General features: G+C 42.7%; 1 protein-coding gene across 1 annotated transcript in view; it reads left to right on the top strand.

Annotated features, from left to right (window-relative positions):
* Positions 1–24,309, top strand: part of LOC309563776 (pancreatic lipase-related protein 2-like) — a gene marked incomplete at its 5' end in the record, with an annotated part of 42,823 nt that extends 18,514 nt beyond the window's left edge. Inside the window, 6 exons of the mRNA XM_082268380.1 lie at positions 7,486–7,614; positions 8,669–8,787; positions 14,413–14,539; positions 17,621–17,732; positions 18,500–18,661; positions 24,192–24,309. Of these exons, the coding sequence (XP_082124506.1) occupies positions 7,486–7,614; positions 8,669–8,787; positions 14,413–14,539; positions 17,621–17,732; positions 18,500–18,661; positions 24,192–24,255 (713 nt within the window). The 3' untranslated portion in view covers positions 24,256–24,309. The remainder of the gene's footprint in view (positions 1–7,485; positions 7,615–8,668; positions 8,788–14,412; positions 14,540–17,620; positions 17,733–18,499; positions 18,662–24,191) is intronic.
* Positions 24,310–24,518: the final 209 nt, after the last annotated feature.

The following is a 24,518-nucleotide window of genomic DNA, read 5'->3' as shown; positions in this document are numbered from 1 at the left end:
AGGAGGGGAGTGTGGAGGGTATGGCAGTGGGCAGTATGTACAGGAGAGGAGTGTGGAGGGTATGACAGTGGCAATATTTACAGCAGAGGAGTGTGGAGGGTATGGCAGTGTGCAGTATGTACAGGAGAGGAGTGCAGATAGTATGACAGTGGGCAGTATGTACAGGAGAGGAGTGCAGAGAGTATGACATTGGGCAGTATGTACAGGAGAGGAGTGCAGATAGTATGACAGTGGGCAGTATGTACAGGAGAGGAGTGTGGAAAGTATGACAGTGGGCAATATGTACAGGAGAGGAGTGTGGAGGGTATGACAGTGGGCAGTATTTACAGGAGAGGAGTGCAGAGCATATGACAGTGGGCAGTGTGTACAGGAGAGGAGTGTGGAGGGTATGACAGTGGGCAATATGTATAGGAGAGGAGTGCAGAGAGTATGACATTGGGCAGTATGTACAGGAGAGGAGTGTGGAAAGTATGACAGTGGGCAATATGTACAGGAGAGGAGTGTGGAGGGTATGACAGTGGGCAGTATTTACAGGAGAGGAGTGCAGAGCATATGACAGTGGGCAGTGTGTACAGGAGAGGAGTGTGGAGGGTATGACAGTGGGCAGTATGTACATGAGAGGAGTGTGGAGGGTATGACAGTGGGCAGTATGTACATGAGAGGAGTGTGGAGGGTATGACAGTGGGCAGTATTTACAGGAGAGGAGTGCAGAGCATATGACAGTGGGCAGTGTGTACAGGAGAGGAGTGTGGAGAGCATGACATTGGGCAGTATATATAGGATAGGAGTGTATGACAGGAGGCAGTATATATAGGATAGGCATGTATGACAGGGGACAGTATATATAGGATAGGAGTGTATGACAGGGGACAGTATATATAGGATAGGTGTGTATGACAGGAGGCAGTATATATTGGATAGGAGTGTGAAGGGTATGATAATGGGCAACATGTGCAGGAGAGCTGTGTGTGGGTTGGAAGTGTGGATATTGTACGGTGAAGAGGTTTGGAGGATAAACCTAATACTGTGTGGTGGGGTGAGGATAAAAGGGAAAACATGTTTGCTGGGAGTGGAATTTCACTACTAGAATTAGTCCCAGTGAAGTCAAGACATGAGGCAGATTCCCCAATGAGAATGTGAGAAAGTGAAAATGGCACCTGTGCATTATACCAGGGGCCTCTAAACCTCTCAGTAATTTGTTTTTTTTTTAACAGATTTTTTCTAACCTGTATGATTTGATTTAGACTAACTTAAAAAAAAAACTTCAGTAAAACAAAGATAAGAAATTCCAAATAAAATTCAGCCCATCAGAGTCTCCCCTTTGAAATAACATTAACATAATAAGCTTATATGAAATTTCAGCAATTGGGTTTGCATATACTTTCAATATATACTGTATACAGTGCATCTGGTGTTCACAGCGCTTCACTTTTTCCACATTGTGTTATGTTACAGCCTTTTTCCAAATTGGATTCAATTAATTTTCTTCCTCAAAATTCTACAAACAATACCCCATGACAACGTGAAAGAAGTTTGTTTGAAATCTTTGCAAATGTATTAAAAATAAAAAAATTCCACTGATCATCCTTGATGTTTGTACAACTTGATTGGAGTCCACCTGTGGTAAATTCAGTTGATTGGAAAGGCCCACACCTGTCTATATAAGGTCCCACAGTTAACAGTGCATGTCAGATCACAAACCTAGCAATGAAGTTCAAGGAATTGTCTTTAGACCTCCGAGACAGCATTGTATCGAAGCACAGATCTGGGGAAGGGTACAGAAAAATGTCTGCAACATTGAAGGTTCCAACGAGCAGAGTAGCCTCCATTATCCATAAATGGGAGCATTTTGGAGCCACCAGGACTCTTCCTAGAGTGGGCCACTCGGTCAAACTGAGCGATCGGGGAAGAAGGGCCTTTGTCTGGGAGGTGACCAAGAACCGATGGTCACTCTGACAGAGCTCCAGTGTTTCTCTGTGGAGAGAGGAGAACCTTCCAGAAGAACAACCATCTCTGCAGCATTCCACCAATCAGGCATGTATTGTAGAATGGCCAGACGGAAGCCACCCCTCAGCAATAGGCACATAACAGCCCTCCTGAAGTTTGACAAAAGGCACCTAAAGGACTCTCAGTCCATGAGAAACAAAATTCTCTGGTCTGATGAAACAAAGATTGAACTCTTTAGGATGAATGGCAAGTGTCATATCTGGAGGAAACCAGGCACTGCTCATCATAGGGCCAATACCATCCCTACAGTGAAGCATGGTGGTGGCAGCATAATGCTGAGGGTACATTTTTTAGCGGCAGGAACTGGGAGACTAGTCAGGATCAAGGGAAAAATGAATGCAGCAATGTACAGAGACATCCTTGATAAAAACCTGCCCCAGAGCGCTCTGAACCTCAGACTGGGGCGAAGTTTCATCTTCCAACAGGACAACGACCCTAAGCACACAGCCAAGATAAGAAAAGAGTGTCTACAGGCCAACTCTGTGAATGTCCTTGAGTGGCCCAGCCAGAGCCCAGACTTGAACCCGATTGAACATCTCTGGAGAGATCTGAAAATGGCTGTGCACCGACGTTCCCCATCCAACCTGATGGAGCTTGAGAGTAGGGATGATCGAACGGTTCGGGTGGACCATCGGTTCGACCCGAACATTGGCTGTTCGAGGTTCGGCCGAATTTAGAACTTTTTGCTGAAAAAGTTCGGAATTCGGCAACCAGAACCGACCAAAATGCAATGGGTCAGGAAGTGGGCTTTAAAATAGTAAAACATCAATGGATAAATGAAGAGTCTATGAATGGCACACAACAGTCTTGTAAAAAAGAAGAGAAAAAATCCAATAGGAAATCCCAATGAAAGTGCTCAGTGCTGATCAGTATAAAGGACACAAGTGCTTGTTCAGTGCAATCCTTCACCAGAGGTACTAGCCTCTCACCTGAAGGCTGTAAGAAAACAGCCTTAAAAGTACACTCCCAGCAATGCAAATGCAAACTCCTGACCAAGACAGCAATCACAGAGGGCATCTCTTCTTTTTCATGAGGTGTTCACAACGATCCCCATGCAATAAAAAGGGGGCAGACCATAGTGCATTATGTTTAAACACCACAATTTATTGTTAAGACAAATGGACAGCCTCTTACTTCAGAGTAGTTGAAAAACAAGCAGTACAACAATCCAGCTGGTCTCCAGACAGAGCAGACCGCTCTGCTGGCAGGGGCTACGAGTGACGTCACGATCTCCTCCCCCTTGCGCACGCGTATCGTCCGTGGGCGGGACTTCCTCAGCGTATGGGCGGAGGGACGGACGTCACTCTTTTATATGCATAGCCCCGCTCAATTCGGCGTCGCTGCTGACATGGCAACGTCGGAGGACAAAACCGGAAGTGCCCCGGGGCCCGCTCCACACAGGAAGCTCGCATTGACCCCGGAACAAAAACAGGATCCTCCATAAACACCGAGACAGCAACAAGGGCTCAAGGGCTAGTAACGCCCATTACTGTTCAAGAGCGGGGGTATATAGAATACCTAAAAAACGTATATATGGCAAAACATATATTGGTAAAAATTACAGGAAAATAACATATATTTGGGAACTAATGCCCCCAAATATTAACATCATGTATATATACATGAGGGGATCATGACAGATCACTCGCAGCCCCTGTATACAGGAAAAAACAAGTACAAGAAAAAACAATATACAATAAGAGCCATTATTAAAAAAACACATATGATAAAAACATCCAATGTGAAATCCATAAATACAAGAGTGTTCAAAGGTCAAAAGATATACATAAAATGGGTATATAATGAAATCCATATCATAAAAACCCTATGTAAAAAGCCTAAAATACATATGTTGATAAAAGACATGAGGGTAAAAATAAAAGTAAAACTAGAAGTAAAACTACCGATCTGAGATAAAACAGTTGAGGTCGAAGTCCACATTTAGACCCCTGGGGACCCCAACTTTTGTCTCAAAGATCCAGTATGACTCACATTTACTTATTTGCCGTATAAAATTATCCCCCCTCCAATGTTTCTTGACCTTCTCGATCCCCTAAAATTTCAAATCTTTGGGATCTTTGTTGTGAAAATGTTTAAAGTGTTGAACAACATAGTGGGCTTTCTTGCCCTTTCTTATACTACTCATATGTTCTCCAACACGGACTTGTAGCGCCCTAGTGGCCCTGCCCACATACTGGAGCCCACACTTGCACTCCAGCATGTAGACCACCCCTGTGGACGCACATGTAATCAGGTCCTTGATTTTATAGGATTCACCCGTGGTGTGGGCTACAAATTCCTTTTTCTTCTTAGTATTAAACTTAGAAGTTTTACAGGCCGCACATCTTCCACATGCATGAAAACCCGAAAGAAATGAAAAAAGCTTATTTTCACCCAGGTTGGGGGGATCAATTACCCCTGGTGCCAGGAAATTTCTCATAGTGGGGGCTTTTTTATAAATAAACGCTGGTTTATTGGGTAAGGTGGGGCCTAGGATCTTGTCCTGCCGTAGTATTGGCCAATGTTTGGTAATGATTTTCTCCACTTTCTTGAATTGTGCATTATATTCCATGACAATCTTACATCCACCGTTGTCATATGGTGCAACCTGTGTCTTATCAACCAATAGACTAGACCTCTCTTTATTTTTTACTTCAAGGATGTCACTCTCAAGTTTTGTAGTGTCATAACCCTTTTCGACAAAACGATCTTTTAATATATGTGCCTGTGTTTCATACTCTTCAACTAGTGTGCAGTTCCTTCTTAAACACATAAACTGCCCTTTGGGTATGTTACATAACCAATTCCTGTGGTGGCAGCTGTCTAACGGAATGTACGAGTTACGGTCAGTTACCTTAAAGTACGTGTGCGTTTTGAAGTGATCATTGTCTTTGGAAATGACAAGATCAAGAAAAACAATATTGCTGTCACTCACAGTATCAGGGTGACCGCTATAGAGAAAAGAATGTTTCTCTTATGTCACATTCAGAGCACTGATATGGCTTCTCGCCGGTCAGCCTGCTTTTTGGCTGCAGGCGTTTATAGGGATTTTTTGAGGACATGTTTGGAGTCAGGCATGACATCTGAACATGTGTATAAGGGGTATATATACACACCCATGTATGTATATATACACCTGCACACATATAGGTGTGAAAGGAGCAGAACACTATACTTGCGCTAATGAACTAATTAACACCAATATGGCTCCGCTCCTATAACACCTATATATGTGTAAGTGTAAAATACATATAAGTGTGTGTGTACATATATACCCCTATGCAGAAGTTCAGATGTTTTGTCTGCCTCCAAAGAACCCAAAAAATGCCCAAAAAAAACGCCAGCGCCAAAAAAAAAAATGCCCAGGTGTGTTTTTGCAGCTGGCGTTTTTTTGGCATTTTTTGGGGTCTTTGGAGGCAGGCAAAACATCTGAACTTCTGTATAGGGGTATATATACAAACACTTATATGTATTTTACACTTACACATATATAGGTGTGATAGGAGCGGAGCCATATTGGTGTTAATTATTTCATTAGCGCAAGTATAGTGTCCTGCTACTTTCACACTTATATATGTGTAGGTGTGTATATATACCCCTATACAGAAGTTCAGATGTCATGCCTGCCTCCAAAGAACCCAAAAAAATGCCCCAAAAAAACCCTGCAATAACACACCTGGGCGTTTTTTTTTTTGTGTAGGCGTTTTTTTTGGGCATTTTTTTGGAGGCAGGCAAAACATCAGAAATTCTGTGTAGGGGTAAATATAAACACATACTTATATGTATATATACCCATACACATATATAGGTGTAAAAGGAACAGAACACTATACTTGCGCATATTAAATAATTAACACCAATATGGCTCCGCTCCTATCACACCTATATATGTGTAAGTGTAAAATACATATAAGTGTGTGTGTATATATATATACCCCTATACAGAAGTTCAGATGTTTTGCCTGCCTCCAAAGAACCCAAAAAAATGCCCAAAAAAACGCTAGAGCCAAAAAAAAAACTCCCAGGTGTGTTGTTGCAGGCATTTTTTGGGGGTTTTTGGAGGCAGGCAAAACATCTGAACTTGTGTATAGTGGTATATATACACACTTATACTGTACATATATAGGTGTTATAGGAGCGGAGCCATATTAGTGTTAATTATTTCATTAGCGCAAGCATATATTTCTGCTACTATCACACCTATATATGTCTATGTGTATATATACATATAAGTATGTGTGTATATATACCCGTATACACAAGTTCAGATGTTTTGCCTGCTTCCAAAGACGCCCAAAAAATGCCCAAAAAAACACTACTGCCAAAAAAAAAAAAAAACGCCCAGGTGTGTTGTTGCAAGCATTTTTTGGGGGTTTTTGGAGGCAGGCAAAACATCTGAACTTGTGTATAGTGGTATATATACACACACACTTATATGTATTTTACACATACACATATATAGGTGTTATAGGAGCGGAGCCATATTGGTGTTAATTATTTAATTAGCGCAAGTATAGTGTTCTGCTCCTTTCACACCTATATATGTGTATGGGTATATATACATATAAGTATGTGTGTATATTTACCCCTACACAGAAGTTCTGATGTTTTGCCTGCCTCCGATAACACCCAAAAAATGCCCAAGAAAACGCTTGATACTAAACCGGCAAGGTGTGAAAATAGCGGAGCCATATCCTTGTCCTATAAGTGACATAATACAAACAATCTTTTTTTTATGGTTCTGGACATGCTACAGAGCTGAAACTTCACAGGTACACCTTTTAGACCCCCCCCCCCCCAGATACTAAATCCAAAGAATCTTTTTTTATTATTATAATTTTTTTTTTTTCAATAATTGGCTCTCTATCAAAAATGACAATTTTTAAGAACTTTTTTTTGTGTGATTAATAGTCCCTGGGGCCTGACCCAGAACCCTAGGCACTTTTTAGGGACATTTCTTGGGGTTTAGGGCTTCAAAATTGTGTTTTTTGATTACCAAAGTTCGGGTCCCATTGATTTCAATGGGGTTCTGAAATCTGGGCCGAACTTTCGGGAAGTTCGGATGTTCTGGCCGAACCGAACTTTTGAAAAGTTCGATCATCCCTACTTGAGAGTTCCTGCAAAGAAGAATGGGAGAAACTGCCCAAAAATAGGTGTGCCAAGCTTGTAGCATCATACTCAAAAACACTTAAGGCTGTAATTGGTCACAAAGGTGCTTCAACAAAGTATTGACTAAAGGCTGTGAATACTTACTGTATGTACATGTGATTTGTTATATTTTTATTTTTAACAAAGATGTCAAACAAACGTCTTTCACGTTGTCATTATGAGGCATTGTTTATAGAATTTTGAGAAAAATAATGAATTTAATCAGTTTTGGAATAAGGCTGTAACATAACAAAATGTGGAGAAAGTGAAGCACTGTGAATACTATCCGGATGCACTATATATATTTTTTTATTTTATTTTTTTATTTAGATTTTGAAGGATTTGGAATCAGTCAGACTGTCGGGCACTTGGATTTCTTCCCGAATGGAGGGCAACACATGCCAGGATGTAAAAAGACCGAGATCATAAAAGCTGGAAGTCTGGATAAAATATTTAGTGGTAATTATACTATATAATGAGAAAACACGCTGGCTTTGTGTGGGAAATAACAATTACTTTATTTCTAAAAAATGAATAGCGGTAGTTTTTTTCCTGCTTCAATTCTATTTTAATCTATGTTTTAGTCATTTGTACTGAAGCTGTCAATGTATAGCCCAGTTTTGATTTCATAGTCTGCCAAACTTTTGTGGGCCATAGAACTCATGGGTGGTACAGTGCTTAGATTCTGGTAAATATTTGTTGCATCTGCAATTCAAAGTGGCTTGAAATTTGTTGAAATTGCCTGAAAATGCCTATGTGTATGGCCAACATTATTATCTGTCTCAGATTTATTTAATATCGTACACTTGATTCCATAATAGATATAAATCTTACACTTTATTACATCATACAGAACATAAATCCTGTAAATTATAAAAGCAGTTACAAAATAATTAAACATATTGTTCCGTTTAAAGCATATCTAAACATTTAATATGTTATAGCTCACCCGTCCTTAGATGCAGTGGATGCATTCATTTACTTCTTTATTTTTTTTCCTTTATTTTCACCTGACGATTCTGCCAAGGGCACTCTTCCTGTCCCAGGCTGACAACGCTTACTCACTGTACTGTATGTATGGAGGAGCAGCAGAACCACCCTAGAACAGGACTACAGAACACCTACCCCTTTTCTCACTTCCATAACATGGAGGGAAGGTGCTGTAGTCCTTAGAGATAGCTGGGAATAATGTACTTGATAAGTCAGCCCAAGCAGGGAGTAGAGGAAGATATCAGTTCAAAGGATCAACAGGTATATTTTGCACTTAACAGATCTAACAAGATGCTTTCAACGAACGAACCAATAGGAAGAAAATATGAGAAGTATATTGTACAGGATTGTATACATTTTCATCTGTAGGGAAAGACTTTGCCAAGATGTAATGTTACTGTAGAGATACTATTGGATATATGGACGGTTTGCAGTATATGAACACATGACTCTGTATAGATATGATCCTCATGGATGTGGAGAAAATCAAATGTTGACTGTTGGTCTTAATACCTCTTTTCAGTGGTAGAGGACCTATTCGCATGCAATCACCTGCGCAGCTACCAATATTACACAGAGAGCATTCTCAATCCTGAAGGGTTCATGGGGTACGCTGCATCATCCTACAATGCCTTCCTGGAGGTAAGTTCAGAGCCAATATGAACTGTGACCAAAAACAGCTAAACTAGGGAGACGCGGGAGCAAGGAGGAGACCATCTGGGTTCTCTGTTTTTTATTCATGTGAAGCTTTGAGGACCAGAACAGAAATACAAAACTATGGTGAACTCTTTTGTAAGACCCCCCCAGACATAGATTCCCTTTTTAATGTAATAGGGAAACTTTTAGAGGTATTGATGGAAGCTTTAGAGCAGGGATGGGTGAATCCGTCTAGGTAAATTTACGGGGTGATTTGTGAATCCTACTTGAAAACGCAAACTTAACAGTAAACCCCACTGAAGTCTATGGTAGGGCAAACCTTCATACTAAATTCTGGCCATTTTAAGCAGAGTTGTACAAAGTACTCGAAACCCATACTTGAGTAAAAGTACAAGTGCTCGAACAAAAAGTGACTTGAGTAGAAGTGGAAGTGCTCAATCAAAAAGTGACTTGAGTAGAAGTATTCAACATTTTTTGTACTTAAGTATTGCAAGTAGTTTTTTTAAAAATTTTGCTACTCAAGTACTGAAAGTAAAAGTACCAGTAGTTTTGAAAAAAAAATTGCTACTCAAGTACTGAAAGTAAAAGTACAAGTACTGTGTTATGTAGTTATTAAAGAAAGAAGTCAAAAGTTTGAACATCATATTGTTTTTTATTATTTCAAATGCAGCTTTTATTTATACATACAGTAGCATTTATTTTCGTATGCGCTGATAATACACATGTTTTAAGCTTCATGAAACCTGCCATCTACTGTTCTGGCAGTGGTCATTTTTATAATTGTAACGAGTAACTATGCAGCACAAAAAAAAAATACTGCAGTAGAAGTATTGAAATCATCGAAAAAATGTAGTGAAGTAAAAGTGGAAGTAGGAGAAAAAAATTCTACTCTAGGAAAGTACAGATACCGCCTTTCGGTACTTAAGTTCAGTAGTGAAGTAGTTCTACTTTGTTACTATACATCTCTGATTTTAAGGCAAATCGGCAAGTTCTTGTCTAATATAGAGAGCAGGGCACTGCCACGGGGGACATTTAACAAAGCAAAAAAAAAAATTCCATACAAAGGGGAGAAGGTTCTTTACTTGTGGCTTTGAGGGTGACATGGAAAAAACACCGTGACAAGTGACAATGTGTTTTGGCATCACATATTTTGCACGTGTCATTCATTTTTAACTTTTACATTTAGCTTGGCTTAAAGGATTTGTAAAGTCTTAGTGTTTTCCACCTTAATGCATTCTTTGCATTAAGGTGAAAAACCTTTGGTGCTGCAGCTGTCCAAGAACTCCCCTTATTCTTACCTGAACCAGATTGTTCCAGTGATGGGCACGAGCCCAGCGGCTCCAGTTGTTGTCTCAGATCCTCATTTAATAAATTGATAGCAGCAGGAGCCATTGGCTCCTGCTGTTGTCAATCAAATCCAGTGACACGGGAGCCGGGGGTGGGGCCGAATCCCGCTGTCTGTGTCAATGGACTCGTGAGTGCTCCTGTGCAGGTGCCCCCATGGAAAGCAGCTCTCTGTGGGGGCACCTGATGAAAATGAAGAGCCAGGAGCAGGTAAATATAACATGTTTATTATTTTGCACAAAAAAAAATCAGAACCTTTACAATCACTTTAAATACCACGGTAACACCCCAATTTATTATGTATAGCCTTGGCTATAGGAATGTTAACTCTTGCACGATACTCCTGTTTGAGCATCTACTTTTTCAGATGTTTTTTTTTTTATGTATTTAAGTGTAATTCCGTGCATTTTCACGTAAATGCATTTGCACAATTTCACGCGCATGCGTGCATTTTGGCACACATGCACGAGAACTTATTCTCACGTTCTTGTTCTGCACAATATGCACATTTTTGCGCGTTCACACGTATGTGCATGCGAGAGGCGTAAATTATTAACCAAAAAAGCAGATTTTTATATTTATTTATTTTTTACTGAAGAATGCACAGCGCTTGTTTACGCGCCTGTGTGCATAGGCACATTACATTGGGCTGTATTTTAGCTCAGTAAAAAAAAAAAAACTATACTGAGCTTTTTCAAGCTGCAGTATGCAAGAGGGGTTCTAAATAATTAAAGCTAAATTCCTCAACTCTACAAATTGATCAGTGGCATAACAATTTAATGATAGCTTGTGGGTGTCTTTTCTCACTGGTACCACACTGCATTGTCCTAAAAGTTTAATAAAATGTTATTAAAGGGTGCACAACAACACTTTAAAACCACAACCCCACTTTCCCAAACCACCTCCCATCCTCGTATCCCCAATTATTCCCAGAATTTTCCCAATATTGGCTTCAGGTAGGTGTTTGATAGAAATTGGCTAGCCTGTGGGAGAGTATGCAAGTGCTTGAAAAAGTCCCAGATAAAAATAGATGAGGCAGGTTTTATCTTGTACTAAAATTATTATCTGAGAGACGATAGCAACAGATATTGTTTAGTGGCTGAACGGTATGTAAGCAGCTTGGTTAAGCTGCAATATAAGAAGGAGAAATACAACAGATTGTATCTTGACATCAGAGTACTATTTGAGAAACAATAGCCAAAAATATTGCACAGTGGCTGAAAAGTATCTAAGCAGCTTGGTTAGAGCTGTTTGAGTGCTTTGTGTTATGGGGTGACATCGCTCTGGCCCTGTCTCCCACAATCTCCTACTTGCATGTAGCATTACCCCCGTAGGGGCCGCTGGTGAATGTGGTCGTCTCCCACCCTGCACAGCCAGGCACACGAATTTCCAGTCACTCAGAGACAATAAGCAGGCCTTACAGCTTTGATTGTTTTTTTTTTTATTTGGGGAATTGAACTTGGATGGGGAAGGGAACATATGGGATGCCCACTTGATTAAAGGAAATTGGTAAGAAGTGAACGTAACTATGTACACTCCGGTATATGCAATCTCTTCTCAACCTACAGCACATTACTGTGCTTGCAGACTATCACTCCCAGGACCAGCTAGCACTGATGTGACGATCTGACACTGACTCAGTCAGACCCAAAGCAAATGCCCTTTGCAGGCAGGGACCGCAGACCCCTAAGGTGTAGCAAAAATTGGTAGTCTTTAATGCTAGTTTTCCTACATGTGGCTATTGCCCCCAGTGCCACCTCTTCAGGCACTACCAGCCCTCCCGGGTTGCAGCTGCCTCTTTCTACTGCCCCTGCCACCACAGTCCTCCTGACTGGCTCTGCACCCATCCCAGACTGCTCCATCCCGGTCCTTTCAGGCGTGCCTCCCAGTCCTCCTGACTATGTGTCACTTACCAGCCCTCTTGGATGTTCCTTGTTCCTCCTGGAGACTAGCCTGGCAGTGTTATCCCGCTGTCCTCACCTTGCTTCTGTGCCTCCCATCTAGGAGACCTCTGTGCATTTTGAGAGGGTCCTGTCCACAACTGAGCCCAGGCCCAAGGTCACCCCCCCCCCCCCCACATAAAGAATGCAGGGCTCAGCTATGTTCACTTATGCAGCCTCAGCAGTGCCCATCTATGCAGCTCCACCAGTGCCCATCAATGCAGCCTCACCAGTGCCCAGCAATGTAGCCTCACCAGTGCCCATCAATGCAGCTTTACCAGTGCCCATCCAATGCAACCTGACCAGTGCCCAGAAATGCAGCCTCATCAGTGCAGGGGATCAGAGAGAAGGGAGGAAGAGGAGAGCTGGCTGGATCATCACACAGGCCAGAGTAGCCCGCTGTGTCCACTTTAATTTGAATTGCTAGGCGCATGTCATCACACAAGTCCCGCCTCCTGGATCAGCTCCTACCTATGATAGACAGCACATGTCCCAGCATTGGACAAGTGTGCTGTCTATCAAAGGAGCCAAACCAGGAGGCGGAACTTTGTGTGACGGTGGGTGCCCGGCGATTCAAATTAAAACTGTCACAGTGGGTGACACTGGCCCAGTGTGTGGCACCTGGGGCGTACCTACCCTGTTAGAATTCCACTGGCTTCAGCAACTGTCCAGGATCTGCTCTGTACCTAGGGCCACTCCTGCAATCCAGGGATAAAACCGGGGACTATCCCCTTAAACCGGGGACGTCTGCTCAACCTACCATACACCCCCTTATTGGCTATTTAAGCCAGCATGGTTTTTAGCCACCTAAGGGCAAAGGCCAGGCAGTGCATTATGGTTACAAAGAATTGTGTCCAGCAAATGCCTACATTCATTTGCCAGAGCCACAAATTTCAATTATGGTGGGTTCATAGCAAACCCTGGTAGTGGCAGACCCAAACCTCATCCCTACTGTAGAGGATAGTCACCAAATTCTACAAAGTCCTCCAAAATTACTAAACTGAATTATCCCGCTTCTGTGGCCTAGTCTCAAAATGATCTGTATGTTTTGAGCTTCAAAAGGTCAATCTCCTTATTAGCTCCATGATGATGATCTATTGTTGGGGTGTTCTGTTATTTTGTTCAACCCTGGAAATGCAGTATGTTCCACATTATCACATGATACTGACAGATCGTTTTTCTGTATCTGTATACCCTAGTCTAAATCCTATTATAAACACACTGTAACCCTTACATTTTACTCCGAAAGGGCAACCATCATTTTCTCTTCAATGGAAATGTGACGCACCAAAACAAACCCATCCTGTTGTGTATTTATGATAAAATTATGGATCTGAAATACATTGTGGGAATTTATCATTAATAGAATATCTGTATGGAATGTCACTGGTCTTTTTGAATGTGCAGTTTGAGGAACAATGCCTTTCTTCTGTAAATGTAAAAACAAGTAGAGGGAAACCACGTACATTTAGGCTATGAATACATCCCTTTAGACATGGAAATACCAGGGCATACCTAGAGCATTTGTCACCCAGGGCGATTCTTATATCTGGCATCCCCCCATCAGCACAGCCTCACCAGTGCCCATTGGCACAGCCTCGCCAGTGCCCATCAGTGCAGCCTCATCAGTGCCCATCAACGCAGCCCCCCAAGTGTCCATCAATGCAGCCTCATCAATGCAGCCTCACCAGTGCCCATCAGCGCGCCCTGATAAGTGGCCATCAATGCAGCCTTACTAGTGCCCATCAATAGGGGGCAGCAGGGCCCCCCCCCAGATGTGTCACTCTAAACGTTCTTGATATTACCCAAGAGTTGAAATGCAACATTGTTAGTCCCCCCCCCCACCCCAGCACCTGTCTGCAGGAGCCTGGGAGCAGTGCACAGCTGGTACATCTGGTCCTCTCCCTTCCTCCTAGGTATCACCGAGCTGGGCAACTAGGGCTGGAGGAAACTGGGGGGAGGGGGGTAGAGCGGACAGGAATCCAAAATTCTGTCTAACAAAAAGCTAGTCCCCCACTGTGCAGCCCAGGTGACAGAGAATTGTTTTTTTCTAAACAGCTGTGGAGACTAGCTTATTGGTGGACAGGATTTGGGAGTCCCTGCCCACTCTACCTCTGGGCCCCCCTGCTGAGATGGCAGATCCGCCTAGTGCGGGAAGGCTGGCGATCCCCCAGCAGCCCTCCTAACACCCCCCCGACCCCTCAATGTGTGGCACCCAGGGCGGATCACACCCCCCCCCCCATTGGTACACCACTGGGAAGGACTGGTGATGACAGTAATCACTTTTGTGTCAATATTTGTACCAATCTCTCCTCTCTCCCCGCAGGGTGTCGGCTTCCCGTGTCCCAGCAATGGGTGCCCAATGATGGGACATTTTGCAGCAAACTATTCTGGAATCACATCGTTCAATCAGAAATTTTACTTGAACACCGGAGATAGCAAAATCTTTTCACGTACGTTTCAGATGGATTACCACTGCTCCTACCAACTCTCATAGTTCACTATTACAGTCCCTCTTCTTTTCATGAATTATTATCTTGCCTAAAATTTCTGTAGGTCTCACTTAGATATTTCTAGGAGTGTGCAGGATACCATTGACTACATTGACTGCAATGGCCTAAAGGCAAAAGTGGATTTTTCCCACCCTAAAGTGAAAATCTATTTTTTTTAATGACTTTCCTATCTATGTTATCTATAAAAGTCCAATCTTGAATGAAAATCAACAAATAAGAAAACAATATAGTGAAATATATAGATTTAAATGGGCAGTCCCATGATAGGATCAGCAATATAAACTTATTGGTGGAAAGATGTGCACAAAAAATTGGTGATGACTTGAAAAGTGAAGAAGTGATCCAGTACAGTGCTCCAGAATCATCCACCACACCCCTGTGAAATGGACACTCAGCGGAAAAGGTGGCTGCCGTTACAGCAGCAAACACTCCATCTGTTGTGGGGAAGGCTGTTCAGCAACTTGCACCATCCAGATGTAGCTGCGGTTAATAAAGCTCACCGGGAGCCAGATGAAGTCTCCATATCGTAGTATTTATTGGATGTGTATGTTAAAAGCCCAAATAAAATGAATCATAAAGCCATATGACAGTGGGTGCCACTACCGACCGATATCGGACAGTGGCCTGACGTCAGCACTAGTGTCTCCCCCCGACACGTTTCATCCAATAGGACGTTATCAAGGGGTGTGCGTGTTTGCTGCTGTAGCAACAGCCAGCTTTTCCGGTGAGTGTCCATTTCCCAGGGGTGTGGTGGATGGTTTTGGAGCACTGTACTGGATCACGTCTTCACTTTTCAAGTCACCACCAATGTTTTGTGAACCTCTGTGCTCTGAATTTTGTGCTTTCCCCAATAAGTTTATATTGCTGATCCTATCATGGGACTGTGCATTTAAATCTATATTTTGTCACTATATTGTTTTTTTATTGTTGATTTTCATTCAAGATTAGACGTTTTTTCATTTTAGCACTTTTTTGGACTTTATTTTAATGTGTTGTCCATTTATAACACAGTATTCACATTTCATTGTTGTTCATTGACTTTTGGCGCTACATACTTTTTCTTAATAAAAAAGTCATACAAGACTTTTACCTAACTTTATACTGCCTTTATTCTGTACATATTAAGGCCAGGTTCACATATATGCGAATTGGATGCGTTTTTAACAACATCCAATTCGCATAACATGTGAATGTTACCGGCTTTCAATCCGGATCACACAATGCAGTTATGAAAAGAGTCCTGTGCATTTTTCGGTCTGGTTCAGGTGCGAATTCAGGTGCAAATTCGCACCTGAATTGCACCTGAACTGGTGAACAGAAACGCACCGCACTCCGGGCTGCAAACCGCAGCGGGATATACACTACATTACCAAAAGTATTGGGACGTCATAGTCCGTAGGGTTCAATATTGAGTTGGCCTAGCCTTTGCATCTATAACAGCTTCAACTCTTCTGGAAAGGCTGTCCACAAGGTTTAGGAGTGTGTCTATGGGAATGTTTGACCATTCTTCCAGGAGCAAATTTTTGACGTCAGGCACTGATGTTGGACGTGAAGGCCTGGCTCGCAGTTGGGACTCTAATTTATCCCAAAGGAGTTCTATCAGGTTGAGGTCAGGTCTCTCAAGTTCCTCCACCCCAAACTGGCTCATCCATGTCTTTATGGACCTTGCTTTGTGCACTAATCAATTTCATTTGTTGGAAGGGGATTATGGTGTGGGGTTGTTTTTAGGGGTTGGGCTTGGACCCTTAGTTCCAATGAAGGGAACTCTTAAGGCGTCAGCATACCAAGACATTTTGGACAATTTCATGCTCCCAACTTTGTGGGAACAGTTTGGAGATGGCCCCTTCCTGACCTCAACCCGATAGAACACCTTTGGGATGAATTAGAGCGGAGAATGTGATCCAGGCCTTCTCGTTCACATGACCTCACAAATGTGCTTCTGGAAGAATGGTCAAACATTCCCATAGACACGCTCCTAAACCTTGTGGACAGCCTTCCCAGAAGAGTTGAAGCTGTTATAGCCGCAAAGGGTGGGCCAACTCAATATTGAACCCTACAGACTAAGACTGGGATAGTGTGTCCCAATACTTTTGGTAATTTTGTGTATGTGAACCCAGCCTAAGACTATTCCTATATGCTTGTTGGAAATGAGTGCTTAATGGGAGGACATGTCTTATAATGACCTTGTGAGACCCTATATTGTAGGAAGGAAATCACCGCTCTGGTATCTTACTTCATATGGAGTTATCAGAAAATTTGGCTTGTGGGAGGGACTTAGCTTCCTGAAAGAATTAAAATCAAATTAATAAAAAGGGATGGGCCAAGGACAGCGAGGCTGGGGAGAAAAGAATTGATGATGCTGGATGTCCTCCAGCCAGGAAATGAGGTGGCTTTATCGGCTTTGCATCAGCTGATGAGCACAAAATGTTTGCACAAAACTTTTTAATAAGTTTCCACATTTGAGTTAGCAAATAATTGGAATTGGGCAATGATATTAGTGGGCATGACTGTATTGTAGGCAGGAATTCAGAGAAGGCTGTACACCTTCTACTGCTGCCATGATGATTTGCCATTTGCCACTTTAAAAAATTACATTTGGGTGTTTCAATGGAAAGAAGATTTTTAATAATGATACATTCGTTTCTTAATGAGCCGCACATTTCTTTTTAGCTGATAACATTACATTAGGGGGGTGTTTATACAAAGAAATGCTCATCAATTGAAACTGCATATATGTTTGTTCTGTGCGAATCAGGAAAAATTACATTTTTTTAGGCTATATTCTTTGCAATTTACATGTGTAATTGTGGAAAATACTGAAGAATGGCCACTAGATGGCACTAAGGAGCATACTTATGTTCAGGGCCATCTAGTGGCCATAATGCGGTATTTTCCACATTCGCACAGCTGAATTGCAGAGAACATAGCCTGGAAATGTTTAATTTTTCCCCATTTGTACAGAACATATTAACTAGCAGCTATATTTTTTTTTAATATTATCATCATGTAATATTTCTGCAGGTTGGCGATACAAGGTCACTGTTCATGTTAAAAATGTTTTTTTTGAAAGAGGATCATTCGCTGTTTCCTTAGAAGGACCTAATGGAAAGACTCCGGAATACAAAATACACAGGTGAGCAACACTCATCAAAGACTAAACAATTTTGGTCATTCCTGGTTGCCTTAAATGTCATGGGTTTAGACCCACTTTAAACCTAAAACCAAAAATGTATTATATTGCTTCTGACCAATCATTAGTTGTGGTGGCTGCATTTGTTTTCTTTTCTTTGGCTTTTTCTCTTTGTTTTCATCTGGTGATTTGGCCAGTAACACACCTCCTGTACCCGAGTGCCTCCACTCTGGATGAAGGAGCACAGGAGGCCCAGCAGACAGTATCATTGTCAGTCGGGGGGGGGGGGGCAGGGTAGTGTAAAATGAAGCAGTAGATTTAAAAGTAATAACACATTAAAGCCAAACTCTAGCTCACAGTTTATAATTAGTTACAACAAACAGTTTTTTTTTCCTCTTGGGATAAAGGTTTTACATGAATATAAAAAAGCAGATCACTTTATTCACCCCTGCCAGTGTTAAACGGTGTGTCCCATTCATGTAAACTGATTCATTCTGCTGGAGAGCTTGTGCTTCTGTAAAACAACAGACTCGCTGGCCAGATCAACAGGGGAAAGAAAAGGAAAGAAAGTCTAAAAAAGGAAACTAATGCAGCCATCACATCTAAGAATTGGTAAGCTGCAATATAAGAAATGTTTGCTATTAGGTTTAATACCGCTTTAAAATGTTGCTGTTTTTTTTTTACCACCGAAAACCCCTGTGCATTTTACTTCCTTTAAATGTTATTGTATTTTAATTGATTTATTCAATTAATGTATTTTAATTTTACAGTGGTTCTATCATATGGGGCATGACATACACAGCTTTTATTGATGCCAATATAGATGTTGGAAGTGTCAATAAGGTGACATTTGTTTGGCGCTGGGGCCTACTGAAGATGAAGCAAGTTGGAGCTTTCACAGTGACAGTGCAGTCTGGGAAGGATGGAGTGATGTGAGTATTTCCCTTATATTGTTACTATAGAATTGTCCCCAAACCAACTCAGCCCTGGCTGTGTCACACCGAAAATTGCTTCAAGTGTTACTAAACCCAGACCCTGCATTCACTATATCTGGTCTCCCCAGGATCCTGCATTCACTATATCTGGTCTCCCCAGGATCCTGCATTCACTATATCTGGTCTCCCCAGGATCCTGCATTCACTATATCTGGGTTCCCCAGGATCCTGCATTCACTATATCTGGTCTCCCCAGGATCCTGCATTCACTATATCTGGTCTCCCCAGGATCCTGCATTCACTATATCTGGTCTCCCCAGGAGCCTGCATTCACTATATCTGGTCTCCCCAGGATCCTGCATTCACTATATCTGGTCTCCCCAGGACCCTGCATTCACTATATCTGGTCTCCCCAGGAGCCTGCATTCACTATATCTGGTCTCCCCAGGATCCTGCATTCACTATATCTGGTCTCCCCAGGATCCTGCATTCACTATATCCTGTCTCCCCAGGACCCTGCATTCACTATATCTGGTCTCCCCAGGAGCCTGCATTCACTATATCTGGTCTCCCCAGGATCCTGCATTCACTATATCTGGTCTCCCCAGCACCCTGCATTCACTATATCTGGTCTCCACAGGATCCTGCAGTCACTATATCTGGTCTCCCCAGGATCCTGCATTCACTATATCTGGTCTCCCCAGGATCCTGCATTCACTATATCTGGTCTCCCCAGGACCCTGCATTCACTATATCTGGTCTCCCCAGGATCCTGCAGTCACTATATCTGGTCTCCCCAGGATCCTGCATTCACTATATCTGGTCTCCCCAGGACCCTGCATTCACTATATCTGGTCTCCCCAGGACCCTGCATTCACTATATCTGGTCTCCCCAGGACCCTGCATTCACTATATCTGATCTCCCACAGTACACAGAACATAGAAATCCAATTATTTTAGTAAATTAAAACTGTTAAATACCTTTTCTCATTAGCAGTATACAGCAGTCTTGTGACTTCTATCAGTGTCTGGTTAAAGCTTGCAGGAGGAGTTTTCAGTCTGCTCTGACTGTTCTATGAGGCTGCAGGACCCCTGACCCCCTCCCCGGACAGTGCTGATTGGCCCTGTGCTGATCACATGCACTCTCCCAAGAAAAATATGTTCTATCAGGAGATGGATTGGGGACAGTGAAAGAAGGGGAGAATCAGAGAGGACAGGGTCAAACAGCATTTTTACACATGCAGAGGATTAACTCCTTAGGTTCCACAAGCATGCTTTACTGCATATACAGACTGATTTTACTGCTGTGGGTTTAGTAACACGTTAAATATATATGTAGTACGGAGCTTGCGTGTTTATATTTTTCAATTGATAAAATATGTCATCATCACACGACAAGCTTGTTTCAAAGTACAAAGCTCTTCTGTATTGCATTCAGAGCAATAACCAAAACTGACAGGGCTACCACCCTGTTATCATTTTCAAAGGAGATTTAACCCCTTCACACTGATGCAAATATGGGGCCTCAAGTTGTTGTACTGGGGTGATGTTATCTGCAGCTATAGGCATCATGCTGGTACCGTTGTTTAGAGCTGACAGTCGGCTTTCTTGTAAGAACAATGGATGCAGCTGAGCAGCTGCTCGGTGATTATTACAAGCAGGGCTGCTGTTAGAAATCGCAGCCCCCCCCCCCCCCCCTAGAAAATATTAAAGATATATTTAGCTAAAATTACAACAAAATCACTATTAGCAGACACAAATATAACATAACTCACATAATTCCTGCTAATACTAAAAAAAAACTATGTTAAATAAAAAAGAAGATGAGATGAGAAAAATATACAGGCTGGGCAGTTGGAGCTCCGTGATCAGAGAGACAGAGAGAGAGAAACAAAGTTGCAATTTACAAATAAACTCCTGAGCAGAGAGAAGTGCTGGGAGGGGGGCCCACACAAGGGAGGGGGATTAGTGAGGGACGACTGTCTCTTTCTCAACAGATAAAAGCTGATAGCAGGGAGAGGGACAGATCAGATTCAGGTGCTGGAGGAAGATTTCTGTATTTGTTGTCCATCACTAATCCCCCTCTCTGTGTGGGGCCCCCCTGTGTGCTCGGGCCCCCTACAAGAGGGCTGGTGGTCCCCCCCCCCCATCAGCGGCCCTGATTACAAGGATTCGGAGTGGATGTCCCCTTCCTCTCCTGCTGCCTTCCGTGGCTCACCTGGGTCTCCCGCCCCACCGGGAGACCCGAGCGACCATCTGGCATGTCCCCTGGCTGGCCGAAGACCCAAACAAAGTCGGATTTGGCTCCAATCTAGGGTGACCAGACGTCCCTGGTTTCCGGGGACATTCCCCAGGATGAGAACACTGTCCCCGGTCCTAGTCTGTCCCCAGATTCAGGGCCAGATTCATGTAGACAGGGCATCCCATGCTGGCTGAGAAACAGCCTGGTGGCTCAGATGCAGATGCCCCCTGCTGGACAATCTCACTGCCTCTCCTGCTGCTGTTCAGTGGAGGAGAGGCAGAGCCAAAAATTGACTGTGTGGAGGGCTGAGACCAGGAGGTGAGTAGATGGGGAGGGGCGGGGGGTCTGTTTGTACACAGGGGAGGGCAGTGGGGGAGCAGGGGTCAGAGCTGCATGGAGAGATGGAGAGTTTAGCTGTTGTGGGGGAAGGGCTAAGAGGTGGCTGCAGACATAATCTGTGGGAGAAGGGTGCAGAGGTGAGCTATGGATTTGGGAGCAGAAGTGTCCTCTGTGCATAGCAAACCTCTGAACCCTGTACTCTATGCCTAACACATTCCTGTATATTATGTAGTCCTGTGCCCAGCTCTCTGTGTATTATGCAGTCCTGTACCCAGCGATCTGTGTATTATGCAGTCCTGTACCCAGCACTCTGTGTATTATGCAGTCCTGTGCCCAGCGCTCTGTGTATTATGCAGTCCTATGCCCAGCGATCTGTGTATTATGTAGTCATGTACCCAGCACTCTGTGTATTATGCAGTTCTGTGCCCAGCACTCTGTGTATTATGCAGTCCTGTACCCAGCCCTCTGTGTATTGTGCAGTCCTGTGCCCAGCACTCTGTGTATTATGTAGTCCTGTACCCAGCGCCCGGTGTATTATGCAGTTCTTTACCCAGCGCTCTGTGTATTATGCGGTCCTGTGCCCAGTGCTCTGTGTATTATGCAGTCCTGTGCCCAGCGCTCTGTGTATTATGCAGTCCTGTGCCCAGCCCTCTGTGTATTATGTAGTCCTGTGCCCAGCGGTCTGTGTATTATGCAGCCCTGTGCCCAGTGCTCTGTGTATTATGCAGTCCTGTGCCAAGTGCTCTGTATATTATGCAGTCCTGTGCCATTTGCCAATAAAAAAAAAAAAATATATGTCCCTGAATTTCATTTTAAAAATCTGGTCACCTTACTCTAATCGGGTCTCCGATGTAGAAACCATCATGACATCACTTCCGGGTACTGGAGCCTTAACCACTTTACCACCGGAGGATTTTGCTGCCTTACGTCTGGGCCACTTTTTGCGATTCGGCACTGTGCGACTTTAACTGACAATTGCGCGGTCATGCAATGCCGTACCCAAGCTAAATTTACATCCTTTTTTTCCCACAAACAGAGCTTTCTTTTGGTGGTATTTGATCACCTCTGTGCTTTTTATTTTTTGCGATATTAATAAAAAAATTCAAACATTTTGAAAAAATAACAATATTTTTCTACTTTGACAGTTAAAAAATATCCAATATATTCAATTTTTGTCATATATTTAGGCCAAAATGTATTTAGCTACATGTCTTTGACAAAAAAATTCTCAATGAGCGTATTTTTAACCGCTTTATGACCGGAAGGTTTTACCCCATTCCTGACCAGGCCATATTTTGTGATTCGGCACTGTGTTAAGTTAACAGACAATTGCGCAGTCGTGCAATGCTGTACCCAAATTAAATTTATGTCCTTTTTTTCCCCACAAATAGAGATTTCTTTTGGTGGTATTTGATCACCTGTGCGATTTTTACTTTTTGCGCTATAAACAAAGAAAGAGCGACAATTTTGAAAAAACAACAATATTTTTCACATGAAATTCCCCCCCAAAAAAATGTAAAAATCAAACTTTTTTATCATTTTAGGCCAATTTGTTTTCTGCTACATATTTTTGGTAAAAAAAATCGCAATAAGCGTATTTTGATTGGTTTGCGCAAAAGTTATTGCGTTTACTAACTAAGGGAAAGACTTCTGTAATTTTTGGTGTTTTTTTTTTAACGAGTAATGGCGTCGATCTGCGATTTTTTTTGCGGGACTGCGACATTGCGGCGCACAGATCGGACCCTTGACTGACATTTTTGACACTTTTGGGGGTACCAGTGACATTACTACAGTAATCAGTGCTATACATATGCACTGTTACTGTAAAAATGACACTGGCAGGGAAGGGGTTAATTTTTATTGGAGAGCGAGGGGTTAATGTATGCCTGGTGCTTACTGACGTGTGTGGGGGGAGGTGACTGAGTGACACAGGGACAGATCGCAGGTTCAGCTATGCTGAACCCTGCAATCTGACCCTGCCTGTCACTTAGGAGATCCGCCCGCTTTGTTTACACAAGCGGGCGGATTTCCACACTAGATCCCCGACGATCGGGGAAGAGCAGCGGTGATCACCGCTGCTCCTCCCCTGGCCCGAATCCGGCTGTAACTGAATACAGGGGATCGTCTGGTGACATAGGTCTACGTCGCCAGACGATAACGAACCACTTTGCTGCAGTACAGTCAACGTGACTGGTCGGCAAGTGGTTAAAGGCGCCTGACCTAATTTAAAAAAATGTAAACATCCCTTGTGACAGCAATAGTCATGTGTCAGGTATTTTTATGGAGGGATCTGGGGTCTATAGGACCCCAAATCCCCCCTACCACTTCAAAGCATTCAAAACGCCAAGTTTGGCTATTTTGAATACTGACATTTTTTTAAAATCTGATGCCTTTAAGGCTCCAGTAAACCTGAAGTGATATCATGACATCGCTTCCGGGTTACTAGATCCGAGACCCGTCCCCTCCCCCTGCTTGTTATAACAGCAGAGCGGCTGATTAGCCGCATTGGTTGCTATTACAAGAAAGCCGATCTCCGGCTCTAAAAAATGGTACCGGGGGGGATGCCTGCAGCTGCATATCACCCCAGTGCACCCACTTGAAGCAGAAGGACGCATATTTTTGTTACTTTGGCATGAAGGAGTTAATATTCAAACTCAGTTAATTTTCCTTGAACCAAAGCCAGGCACATTTGACCAATCACTGTATAGTATCATCTATCCAGCAACTTTTTGGCAGGGATGGGTTCTCTGTATGACTGTATGTTACCTTCAGCATCTCAGTTTTACTCCAAGTATGTTTAGCTATGAGAAAATTCTTCAAACTTTTATATCTATGTTAGCAAATTTCTATAAATACTGTCATAAGCCATATTACGGGTTTGTAGACTTCAGATTATTAAAGAACAAGTATAAGAATGTCACTAATGTCCTGTTCTTTATTTTTCAGATATAAATTTAAGGAAAACGCCAAAATAGTGGCTGGAGTCCCCCAGGTTCTCGTTCTGAACTAACTGCTGAGAGAGTCCAGGAGAGGGCGCTTTTCTACCTGTTTGCCCACAAATGACTGAACAACCATTAAATAAAGTTATTTTTACATGTATTGTCTGTGTTTTGAGAAGTGTTATTTCAAAAGCAGAAAGTTTCTGGATATGTGTTGTATATCAATGATGTGACCCCAAATGCCATCTTATCCCTTTAGGCTCCATTCACATTTGTGCAACTTGTCAGGCAACTTTGGACATCAAAGTTGCATGACAAGTCATTCCCCATGTTT

This window comes from Pelophylax lessonae (assembly GCF_965119305.1).
Source record: "Pelophylax lessonae genome assembly, chromosome: 9".
Classification (NCBI taxonomy): Eukaryota; Metazoa; Chordata; class Amphibia; order Anura; family Ranidae; genus Pelophylax; species Pelophylax lessonae.
Note: the sequence above shows the minus strand (reverse complement) of the source record. Positions and strands in the feature narration are given on the sequence as shown.